This window comes from Rousettus aegyptiacus, unplaced genomic scaffold (assembly GCF_014176215.1).
Source record: "Rousettus aegyptiacus isolate mRouAeg1 unplaced genomic scaffold, mRouAeg1.p scaffold_m13_p_7, whole genome shotgun sequence".
NCBI lineage: Eukaryota > Metazoa > Chordata > Mammalia > Chiroptera > Pteropodidae > Rousettus > Rousettus aegyptiacus.
The window spans coordinates 17,898,600-17,911,424 of NW_023416310.1; the positions used below are offsets into that span (position 1 = coordinate 17,898,600).

Here is a 12,825-nt window from a genome sequence, read left to right on the forward strand (position 1 = left end):
TGAGTGTCCTATGTGTCTCATACAGTGCATTTCTGTACTTAGCACCACATCTGATAAAATTCGTACTCATTTCTCAAGAGTTTGACAAATATTCCAATGCTTACCACAAACCTACGCCAGAGGAGATAAATGTCTCATCCATTCTCATTATGAGTTTTCAGCCCCTTCCTTCCAGACCGCAAGGTCTCAGCACCCATGCTAACTAGGGTGATCCCTCCACAGGGGTTACAAATTCTTATGTGAACGAGCTGATCAGTTCCTATTCTTGGCTAGCTCCATGGGCCCAGATCCTGCAATTATTTTAAAGAAACTAGAATGTAGAAATCTCCTCATTTTTACATTTTGGGAACTTTGAATGTAACTAAAGAAAAATCATACTCTATGTGAAACACTGTTTGAGCTAAATAAAAGAAGTTTTCTGCCCAGATTCCTGCCTCCGTTTGCAGCTTTCAGCCCCTGCCCTTGGGACCCTTGAAGACTGATGCCCAAGATACACCTTCTTGATCACATCCTGCGGACTGCGATGAAGAATCCAGAAGAGAAAAGTTGCTGGGTGCTTCTGATATGCTTCACTGTCACTGTTGCGGCAAGCGGCATCTGAACTTTCTCAGAAATCTTATTTGACACGCGCTCATTATTTGGATATTTCCACCGGTTTCCAAGGACATGAGAGTTTGCAGTAGCGACTCTAAAACACGTCTTTATTCTCTCAGTAGCCATCTGCTGCCATGTCTTTTTCTTGCTAGTCATTAAAACCTGACTTTCAATAAAACCCACACCAGTCTACTGGGTTAGGCTATGCTATCTCCAACAGGGATTATGAAAACGTCAGAAAGACAGAGGCACTCAGACAACAGGCGAGTGTGAAAAGAGTGTCAATGGATGGTTACATTTTCAGCAATATGAAGAGAGGACTCTTCTGTTAAAAGTCTACCTAAGCATTCCACAGCTCTCATAATTAACCAAGGAAACAAAAGATGTGGCCAGGTTTTTATTTATTTGTGTGTGTGTGTGGCTGTTCAGCTTCAGAATTTAAATCTCTGCTAATCTGTATAGGTATAAAATATGTTTCTTTAATGAAATCTATAAACACTACCCTCTACCCCAAACTTCCTTGACTACAGGGCTATCTTACATTGATATAGAGCGCATATAAAAAGCCACATGTGCTTGGGTCACACACATAGAAAATACATAGGGAAGGTTTGTACTTTCTGGGAAGAATAGCTAAGGGCCTATGAAAGCTACAACAGGAGATCAGGGTAGAGCTCCCTGGAAAGGCAAGAATACATACGAGGTAAGTATCAGGCAGACTCCCCAGGCCAGCTGTCCGACTACAAGAAGCCTACTATTATACGTATTTATATGTTAGAACTTTAAAAGTTCCAGATTAAGCAGCTTGATGATTTTCAATAGTATTGTGGGAGCTTTGTTCCTTTTTTATTTGGTTTCATTAAAAAATGAATGGAATGAGGGCCTTCCGAGATTTGGGGTAGTCCTCAAAGATCTTGACGTAGAACCTAAAAGACAAGAAACAAATAATTATAAATATAATCAAGCTGTGGTCAACAGTTGAGGTTTGCAGTGTCTGAAACCCTTCTTACAAATCAACCTACATTTATTCAGGGCCTGACTCTTCCCTGTGTCTGCTTGTCCATCTTTCTCCCTCCTGCAATCTCTCTCTTAAAAATGTTTATACTTTTTGCGTTGGGAAATAAAAATAACCAGAGAACAGTGGTGATGGGTCCACAACATCATGAATGTGCCTAATGCCACTGAGCTGTATACTTTAAATGGTAAATTTTATGTTACGTATACTTTAACACAACTAGAAAATAGAATAACTAGAAAGAAGTACTCAGTGGATTCCACTTGGGAAGTACAGGGAAGCAGAGACCCCCCAAAGGTGATGGGCAAGGTTAACCCAGGAAAATATCCCTTCCTGAGGTGGGGGAATGCCAAGAAAATGTCACCATGTATTATGGATTGAATCGTGCACCCCACCCCAATATATGTATGTATGCTAAAGTCCTAACCTCTAGTGCCTGAGAATGTGACCTTATTTTGGAAATAGGGTCACTGCAGATATAACTTAAATTAAAATGAAGTCAGACTGGAGCAGGGCAGACTCTTAATCCAATATGACTGGTGTCCTCATGAGAAGTGGGGAAGAGACACAGAGACTGAGACGTATAGGGGATGAGGCCATGTGAAGACAGAGGTGGGAAGAGGCAAGCAAGGACTCTGCCCTAGAGCCATCAGGGAGCACACACGGTCCTGCCCACACCTTGATTTTAGACTCCTGCCTCTAGAACTGTGAGAGAATAAACTTCTACTGTTTTAAGCCATTCAGTGTGTGGTCATCTGTTTCAGCAGCCCTGGGTAACTAATATCTCTCTCTCTCTCTCTCTCTCTCTCTCTCTCTCTCTCTCTCCCTCTTGCTCTCCAGTAATCATAGGCTTTCTCTTTCTTCCAAATACAAATGCCATTCTAGACAAAGGATCAAAATTTGTATTTAAAGCCTGATAACAACTTCACATGTTAGCCTTTTCCTGCCGGTGATACTTTTAGTTAACTATTTATCCCCTCCCCATCCCAGGTGCAGGGGTTGGGAGGGAGACCGGAGTTAGGAAAGGTTTAGGTTAGACCTACAGAGGAAAGGTTCTAAATCCCTGCAATTTCCCAGCATTTCCCAGGTGGTGGGACAGTCCTAAGATTGTATCTCACGAGTGATTCCTTACCCTGTCTTCCCAGGAAGCCAGTAATGACCTTGGCTATGATTTATGGAAGGTGAGGACAGAGGAAGGAGGGGAGTACCCAAATAAACCCTAGAATTACACAGATCCTGGGGAAATAATCCTGGAGTTTCCAGGCTTCTGTGATTACCTGAACTGTGAATTAAAAATAGCCACCACACTAGGCACAGGTCTAGTGCTTTTTCCCTGTGGTTCTCTGTCCTGGCTGCCCCTCAGAATTACCTGTGAAGCTTTGGAAAGTGCTGCGCATGGTCCTACCCACATTCGAGAAATGTGGCGGCAGTAAACTGAATTGAGGCATGGAAATGGAAGCTACTTCTTGTATCTCTTGACTCTTATGTGCAGCCCACTGCCAACCAGTAGCTGTCACCAGCTGAGCCTGCTTGGAGGGCACAAAGCCTGGGACAACTAACTCGTGTGGATGCAAGGCACTTTTCTCTGGGAAGCCTTCAACAGGATGGCTTGCTTCCCAAGTCGCCTTGAGTGCCTTTGTCTACATGGGTTTATTTTTGCACGTAGAGAAAGAAATTGTTACTGCTACTGTTATCCAGCTAAACTCCAGCTGCAGAGAGAGCTTAAGAGCTAGGAATTCATCAAGATTATCATATCAATTTCCCTTTGTAAAAATAAATGTCTTGGGTTTCTACCAGCCTGTTTGGAGAAGAAAGCTATATGAATACCATGACCATGACTGAAAAATTTACCTGTGGTGGTGAAAAGCTCTCAGCCCAAGGAAACAAAGTGAGAAAAATGCAAATGCAAGTGCTGGGAGGGACCAAGTGGCCAGGGCAAAGCCGATCCATTCAATGATTTCACCCAAGAAATTGGCTCCGGAAATGTACGTGAACAAGCCACCTGCGAGCAGAAGAATCAAAAAAGTCCGTCATCAGAACTGGATCACTGTGACATTAAAACCCCTCTGCGTTGTTCCAAAGTACATAAGGGCAGCTAGAACAAATGTGGGGCTGGAGACTCTCCCCCGTCATCACAGTTTGGTGGGATCCTCCCGGGGAGAAAAGAAAACAAAGCACACGACAGCCTGTTGTCCTCAGAACATCCTACAATCCCAAGGAATGGTCCCAGGTGCTTGATGGGTTTCATCCAAATATCTAACAACTTCTGGGCCGCTGACTCTGGACAGGACAAGGATAAGGACCAGGAGGTCTCAGTTTTGTTTCATTATATTAAGTAACGTTTCCAGGCCACCTCTCACCTTCTCCCTCTTTCCCTGGACACCCACAATGCTGGTCAGCATATTTCATGTTCACAGTCACGTGGGGTAAAACAACACACTATGTGAAAATAGTAATAAAAACCCTGAATTGATGTAAGAAGTTATTCGATTCTCCTTTGGCATTTGCCCTCCCACCTCCGAAAAGTCCAAGTTTAAAGGAGAGAGTGGGAGCTGCAGGGTTTTACCCGCCTGGAGGCTGATGAGGTCTGCTTCTATTGATTTTTAAAGTTTACTTTCCTATCCAACCATGTATTCTAATATCAGAACTAAATTAGAAATCAACACACTTCTGATCATAGTAAATACATACCTACACTTGAAATTTCTGCCAGCACACTAAACTGAAAAAGTTTCACCTAAAATAAGTAATTTTCTTTCCACAGTTATATAAAGAATATTTTGTTTTTAAATCATTCTCTAACATGATTCACTAACTTGGACGATCTAGCTTTTAAGAGCTTTCTCTTTTCTTCTTTGTCTAGTTCCTGAGTGAAGATTTTAAAAACTGAAACCCCTTACAGGTGTTGTCCTAAGGATGACAACTGCATCAGCAATTTCCAACCTGGGATTCCCAGACCCTGGGAGGAACCACTGATGTATTATTGCAAAGGGTCTATAAATTGCCTGTGAATATGGCAACTGGTATATCTCAACCTATGGTCTTATTTTTGTTTGATGTTAACACTGTTAGGATGTTAGCAACATTTAAATCCATTTACAGTACGTGCTACCGAATTCATAGTAGCTTTATCATTATTTTGGTAATCGATGAATAGTAATCTGCAATAACGCCATGTTTGATTCAGGAAATTTTTAAATGTAAAGGGTTCCATTGACGTCAAAAAGGATGGGAGCCACGAACCTACACAAATACCCACCTAAGAATGTTGAAGAATTACTCGGACCGATTCACTCCCACGTGCTTCTATTTGTCAGCTCACACTCTGGTTTCTTGGAAGCAGTTAGGATGTCAAAAATTCTGAGCCTCTGTCTCTGAAACTGCACTTGAACTTATGACACCTTCCTTCCTAAGTTTTAGGGAAATGTGGCTGCCCACACCTATAAGAATATACAAGTGGCAGGAAGTACGCACTCACTGTCCCTGACTGCTCATTAGATAAGTCTAGTGAGACTCATTGCAAAGGACAAATTTGCTGGTCATGCTTGATTCAGCTCTATTTGCTAACCTAGGAAGGATTGACACTCTCTGCATACACGATGGTTAATTTTTTGTGTCAACTTGAGTGGGCAACTGGGTGCCCAGATATTTGGTAAAACATGGTTTCTGGATATGCCCATGAGGGTGTTTCTAGAGAGATTAACATCTGAATTGACAAACTGAATAAAGTAGATTACCCTCTCCAAGGTGGATGGACCTTATCCAATCCATAAAGGCCTGAATAGAACAAAAAGGTGGAATAAGGAAGAATTCGCTCTCCCTGTTTGACTGTCTTCAAGTTGTAACATCAGTCTTCTGCACTCTGACTGGAACTTACACTACCAGCTCTCAGGCATCTCCAACTTGCAGATGGCAGATCATGGGGCTTCTCAGCCTCTATAATCACGTGAGCTAATTCCTTACAATAAATCTCTTTATATATCTAATCTCTTTATATATCTAATCTCTCTCTCAATCTCTATATATCTCTATTGCTACATCTATATCTATATCTTTATCTATATCTTATAGATTCTGTTTCTCTGGAGAACCCCAATACATTATATGATAACCTTACTTGCTGCAATGATGTCACAGCCTACCTCACCCTACCCCAAGCCTCTCACTCCCCCTCATCTTCAGGGTATCATGATCATGCCCCTTTCTGAGAACCCTTATACCTCTCTTGAACTTTTGGGTCCAAATCTGAAATGCAAATGTGTTGTGGGGTGGGATGGGATGTGGAGGAGAAGTCAGGGGCAAATCAGGGGAGTTTGTTACTCACAGCATAATCCCTCAGCTAGTCTCCCAAGGAAGAGTGGGAATCCGGAGGGCAGGGGAGACATTACCTTGTGGAATCTTATAGGTGAGTTCTCCAGGCTTCCTGAGCTGGCGCAGTATGTAGTCACTATGAATGTTGATTGCCATTCCCAAAATAAATAAGAAGACACCTTGGCAAAGAAGAGAGAGAGGAGAAGTTAAAAATGTGTCCTGATTTTGGTGTTTTTCTCACAATATTTTCCTAAAAATGAAGGATATTTAATTTCAAATTCTAAGAATGGTACTAAGATATGGCACAAAATAAAATAAAATTTAAATTTAAAATTAAAAAAAGAAGGGAATGATTAGCTCTGGTCCAAATTTTGGGTGGAGGGGCTGTGCTGTTTCATAGACCAGTAGACTAAAAGTGCATTGTTTCATGTGTTGGAGGCAGAGGGGAGAGGAGAGAAGGAGGCAGCACCACTTCAAACGCTTAAATAAATAAGTAAATAAACAAGGAGACAACGAGTAAATAGTAAGCCTTTGGTTCACTCACAAATAAACTGTGGTTGGCTAACTCAACCACCAATCCCAACCCTTTCTCCTTGGCCATCTCCACTCACTATCAACACTGGAAGGCTGGAAGGTAGTCTCGTGACCTAGTTCTGGCAAGAAGATGTAATAGGGAATCTTCCAGGGGTTTCCTTGGAAATCTTTTTCTTTTCTGATAAAAGGGGCAGCTGGAACCAGTAACTCTACTGCCTCCCTCCTCCTTCATTGCCAGACGTAACACCTTGAACTACAGCAATTGTTTTGCAATCATGAAATAACTATCATGAGGAACAAAAGTAAACATGCTAAGAACAATATAGTAGATATCACTAAGATCCCAGGCACTATTTATGACACCAGCAAGCAACTCAAGAAATCAACTACTTTGGAATGCTCTTGTTATGTATAAAACATAAATTCTTAATTATTTAAATCATTGTGCGTTGGTTTTCTATGACTCATTGCTGAAAGCCCTCCTGACTGATGAAAGTAATATGAACTAGACAGGAAATTTTGGCACTTAGAAAACTGGTTTCCACCACTGCAAAATCACACATACATTCTTCTCCACATTCACTGGTCAGAAAGGGCCCTGGTCTAAGGCAAGGAGAGCCAAGATCAAGGATGCTGGTCTTGCATCCCAAAGGGTATCATTACACTCCAGAAACTCTCGCTGTCCCACACAGATGCCCAACCTCTCCTCTCGACAATGTGTATTTGTGCTGATCAAAATATAGGAGGCCAAAATCAAGAACGGTTGAATTAAAAACAGTCAGATCCACTCTCACCTCAATTGCTATGATACAAAACAAAATGAATTTCAATCTTATCTAGTCGAAAGACCACTGGCGTGGAAGAAAGGGAACTTGGGGAGGGATGCCAGTGTAGGAGGTTAAGGGTGGAGAGAAGGAGGGTAGCAGCATGCACAGCAGTGGAAGAAGCAGGAACTTTGGACTACATGTGTATACGTCCTCAAGCAAGTCACGACCTCTCTCGGTCTTAGTTTCTTCAACTGTAAAATGTAGATTCTAACAGTACCTATCTCATAAGGATGGTATGAGATTCATTCTTGTATTCATTCATTCATTCATTCATTCAAATACTTATTGTTTGTTCTCAATTTTAAGGACCTTTTGTCCATTTAGATTTTTTTACTAAGTTATAAAGTTTCATGATTTAAAGGACAAAACTATATTGAAAGAAGAGTTCTGCCCACCATCCCATTCTTTTTACCCTACACCTTACAAGTAACCTGTATTTTATTAGTTTCTTTTTTTTATCAATCCAATATTTCCTTTTCCAATTTTACACACACATTCACACCCACACATACACACACTCACACATTCTCTTCCTATCTCATTTTTAAATAAAAAGTCTCATACTATATACACTGTTAACACTTTGTTTTTATTTTACCACATTTCTAGAGATGTCTCCACCTGAGCACACAGAGATATTTCTTGTTTTTCTTTTGCTTTGTTCATTTTTGCGGCTGCAGAGTACTCCATTGTACACATGTATTAGCATTCATACAACTAATCCTCTGGTTATTTGTGTTTTCAAGTGTTCACTCTGACTGTTGTAAGAAAAAGGGGTTATTGATATTCAGAAAGTTTAGTTTACAGGTCACTGTGGTGCTCCAGGCAAGATATCATGACCTGGACTAGGATGAAGTGAGTGCAGTTTGGGAGAAGCGAGCCCAGTGGGCACATGTTTTGGAGCTAAGTACTAAGCTGACAAATGTGATGTGACATGTAAAGAGAAGAAATGAATAATCTCTATATTTTTTCCCTGAGCTAAAAATAATGTATCAACAGTTGAATCTTCCTAGACTTTAGTTACTCTTGCAGATAATGAAATAAATTCAGTAATTAGCATTTTCTACAATTTTAGGTAGGTAGTCAGGAGAAGTCTATTTGAGGAGGCACAATCGATAGAGTCCTAAATAAAGTGAGGGACCAAGGTCCATGAATATGAAGGGACGGAGCATTCTAAGCAGAGGGTGGTCAGCACAACACTCTGGGGCAGGACAAACTTGACCATTTCAGGCCCAGCAGGAAGGCCATTGAGGCTACGGCACAGTCAGTGAGGTGGGTGGAGGCAGGAAGAGACACTGGGCCGAACTAAGGACATTTTGGCTTCATAGGCAGTGGTAAAAAAAAAAAAAAAAAAAAATGTATTTTATTCTGAAAGCTTTTTGTAGAGTTTTGAGATGGGGAAAGACGTGATGTTTTTCAAAGCTCTCTCAGGCTGCAATGTAGAAAAAAGATTTGGGAAGGGGCGAGAGAAGAAGAGAATGGATGCATTGAGAGGTCACTGTGATAGGGTGAGAAGAGATGGTGGTGATTCAGACTGTGGGCCACAGTGCCGGGTGAAAAGTGTCGGTTCAGGTTTACTTACCCGAGCTAAACCGTATGTCCTTGTACCACTCAGCAGGGTATTCAGCACAGTAAGCCAGATAGTAGCCTTGTAGGAGTCCATTTCCCATGCAGAAGAAAAAGCCTCTGAAAAGTAACACAACTGGAAAAGGTCTCCCTCTAGTGAGGAATGAGTAAACAAATGTCCTGGGATATAGGGGGAGGAAGTTTAAGATCCGTAGTTAGAAAAATTTTAATAAGAGGAAAAGGTTGCAAACAAGTAATCACATCAAGCCCACTTGTAAAAACCATTTTCCCTTAAATTTCTGCAATGAAAGAACATTGTTATCTGGCTCTAAAACAAGCACTTATATTATCTGTCTCGTTTTGTTAAAATCCATAAGTCACCATTTATTATGTTATTCTTACAACGGCCTTGAACGGTAAATGTCATGTCCATCCAGTAGTTAATAAATTCAAACCTAGGAACCCAGAATTGGATGCTTCTATAAATCAAGAAGTGAAATCCAGATTACATGGGAAGAAAGGTAAAGCCTGGCTTACCCCACGTGGCAGTGGAATGGCATTTAGATAGCAGCCACTTGATCATATGGCTTTCCATAATGTCTCTATATGATTTAATTACTGATGCTGTAGCATTCTATAAAGTGGCTGCAGAATCCCTTGAGAAAATAGAAACTTATTTAAATGTTAGGAATTATGAAACGAGAGGAATATAGGAAAGGCTTAAAAAATATAAAGAACCTCAAAATAAAATATTGCCCAAGGTATAATGCTAAATTTTAGACCTTAAACTATATCTTCTTTATAATTTCTCTTTTTTATGGTATAATAGAACGGTCACACAGGAAAGTTCATAAGCCTGCATGAATAATTTAATGAATAACTATCAAATGAATACCCATATAGTCACTTACCAAGTCAAGAAATAGAACACTGTCATCACCCCAGAAAGCCTCCCATGGGTCCCTCCTTGCTCACAGTACCACCATCACCCCAGACGTAACCACCATCCTGATTTTTATAATAATCATTTCCTCTTGCTTCTGCATAATTTTACCACATTCGTATGCATCCCTAAAATAGTTTATGTCACTCATTTTTAATTCCATATGAATCGATCATACTCTATGATTCCTAGCATAGTCTTTAGTGTTTTATTTAACTCATCATTATGTTTCTGAGACTAAAGCATGTTGTTGTGTATAGCCATAGTTCATTTATTTGTATTGTTATAATTTTTACAATTTTTTTTTACAATTTTTAAGTATGAGGTCTTTATTCCACCTCATACTTACCCAGTACTCAAAGTTTCTGAGGAGGGGAGATATTTTTTGAATGTCTTAACAATAAAGTGACCTGAGGCAATGGGGTATAGATAGACTAATAAAAAATTTAAAAGTAAAAGGGGTCAAATATATGGTGACAGAAAGAAATTTAACTTTGGGTGGTGAACACACAATGTAATATACATATGACAGATTATTGAATCGTACACTTGAAACCTATATAATTTTATGAACCAATGTTACCCCAATACATTTAATAAAATAAAAGAAAAAATTTAAAAGGAAAGGCTGAGGAATGAGATGCCAATAGAAACTTTGAACAATTCAGATATATTCCTGGGAATCTAGACAGCCATGCATATGAATAGGGCCATGCACATGAAAGTACAGGGTGATTGTTGAAGGAGTTCCTTAACATGTATACAAAAGTCCTTGGCAAAGACAGGGAGACTTATTGGTCCAGGTGTTTAAGGAAATCTGTCTCCAATCATTAACTCATCATTAAGCTAACCAAGTAGAGACTTCAGTGGCCACAACAACAGACTTCACAAAATGAGTTCAGAAAAGTCACAACTACTACAAACTATTACAACAGGCAGCAACAACAACAAAATCTGGGGAGCAGAGAGAATATGATTCTCAGAGTTGCCACATAATATTATTTGAGACACTTGATTTTCAACAACTATAAACTATGAGACATGCAAAGAAACAAAAGACAACTCATACATCAGAAAAAAAAAAAAGCAACCAATAGACACTCCCTGAGAAACCCAGAGATTGGACTTAATAGACGAAAACTTCAAATTAACTGTTAAATATGTTCAAAGGGCTAAAGGAAACCATGTCTAAAGAGCTAAAGGAAAGTATAAGAACAATGTCTCATCAAATAAAGAATGTTAATAAAAAGATAGAAATGATAATAAGGAACTGAGAAAAATTGACATAAATGGAGCCATTTTAAAATAGAGCGAGGGTAGCCAATTCAGACAAAATGCCTTGTACGTCTTACTCCTCAAATCTTTGGAATGTCTGAACTGGGCAAAATAACCTTTGAACTGGGCAAAACCAACACACTATTTTGACCACTGCAAATGGTTTTGTTTGTACCTATAAGTAAATTGCAAAGCTCAGAGGAAAGTAGACATCCTAACTACCAAACTGAAAATTAAAGACATTCTTTAGAATTAGCACCACCATGTGTAGGTAAAGAATAACTTCGCTTATTTGTACCTATAGAAATTCTTTCCTTCTATTCACGTATTATTCCCTTTCCTTTCTCATAAAAAAAAAAAAAAAAAAAAACAAAAAAAAAAAACAACCCTATCTTCACCCCATAATCGAAACACTATTTGGGTTTCTGACTGAATGACAGCTTCCTACACAGCTAATCTTTGGATCGCAAATAAACACTGTTGCCTCTCACTTTGGCTTTTTATTTTCAGATTAATAGAACCTAATAGAAATCTGGAGTTGAAAAGTACAACAATAATGAAAAATTCACTAGAAGGAGTCATTTAAAAGTTAAAGAGAGAAAAAAATAGATATATTGGACTTTACCAAAATTATGGATTTTTGTGCAACAAAAAATGTTATCATGAAAGTAAGTAGACTCAAGAAGTTTAATGAATGAATAAATAAGTAAGAGACGAAAGGTGAAAAAAGGTAAATAGAAAATCTACAGAATGGAAGAAAATGTTTGCAAATCATTTGTGATAATAATTTCACATCCAGATATATGAAGAACTACAACACAACAAAGAAATAAACAACCCAATTTAAAAGGGCAATGGACTTGAATAGACATTACTTCTAAAGAGATAAACAAATGTCCAATAAGCCCATGAAATACGCTCAACAACACTAGTCAAAACTACAATGATATACTACTTCAAACCAACTAGAAGACTAGAAAAAAATAAAACAGAAAATAACAAGTGTTGGTGAGGATGTGGAGAAATTAGAACCCTCGTACATTGCTGGTAGGAATGTAAAATGGTGCAGCCACTATGAAAGACAGTCTGGCAGTTCCTCAAAAGGTTAAACCGAGTTGCCATATGATCCAGAAATTTCACTCATAGGTATCTACCCAAGAAAAATGAAAACATGTATTAATACAAAAACTTGTACATGTTCATAGCAGCATTATTTATAGTAAGCAGAAAATGGAAACAACTTGATGTCCATCAACCGATGGATACATAAACAAAATGTTGTATATCCATACAATGGCATATTATTAAACCATAAAATGGAATGAAGTAGTGTTACATGCCAGAACATGGATGAACCTTAAAAACAAATTCCTAATTGAAAGAATTCAATCACAAAAGGCCACATAGGGTCTTACTTCATTTCTATGAAATGTCCAGAACAGGAAAATCTTTAGAGATTGGCGGTTGCCAAGGGATAGGAGATGGAGGAAGGGGGAGTGACTGTTACTAGGTACAGGATTTGTTCAGGAGTGTGGGGGACCGATAAAAATATTCTAGAATTAGAGAGTGGTGATGGTTGCACAACCTTTGGATATACTAAAAACCATTGAACTACGTATACTTTAATATGTTGAATTTGATGGTATGAAATTACATGTCAGTTTTAAGTTGGTTAAGAAAAATTCAGGCAATGTTGCATTGAGGTTAAATTGTAGGCCCTCTTCCACTACTAGCTATATGACCTTATTACTTAATTTGGC

At 39.1% G+C, this 12,825-nt stretch overlaps 1 protein-coding gene across 1 annotated transcript in view; it reads right to left on the minus strand.

Annotated features, from left to right (window-relative positions):
* Window positions 1–976: 976 nt before the first annotated feature.
* SRD5A2 (steroid 5 alpha-reductase 2) overlaps window positions 977–12,825 on the minus strand; it is a 38,801-nt gene continuing 26,952 nt past the window's right edge. The window contains exons 2-5 of the mRNA XM_016136070.2: window positions 8,864–9,027; window positions 5,998–6,099; window positions 3,461–3,611; window positions 977–1,520 (exon numbers count right to left, since the gene is read on the minus strand). Of these exons, the coding sequence (XP_015991556.1) occupies window positions 1,454–1,520; window positions 3,461–3,611; window positions 5,998–6,099; window positions 8,864–9,027 (484 nt within the window). The 3' untranslated portion in view covers window positions 977–1,453. The remainder of the gene's footprint in view (window positions 1,521–3,460; window positions 3,612–5,997; window positions 6,100–8,863; window positions 9,028–12,825) is intronic.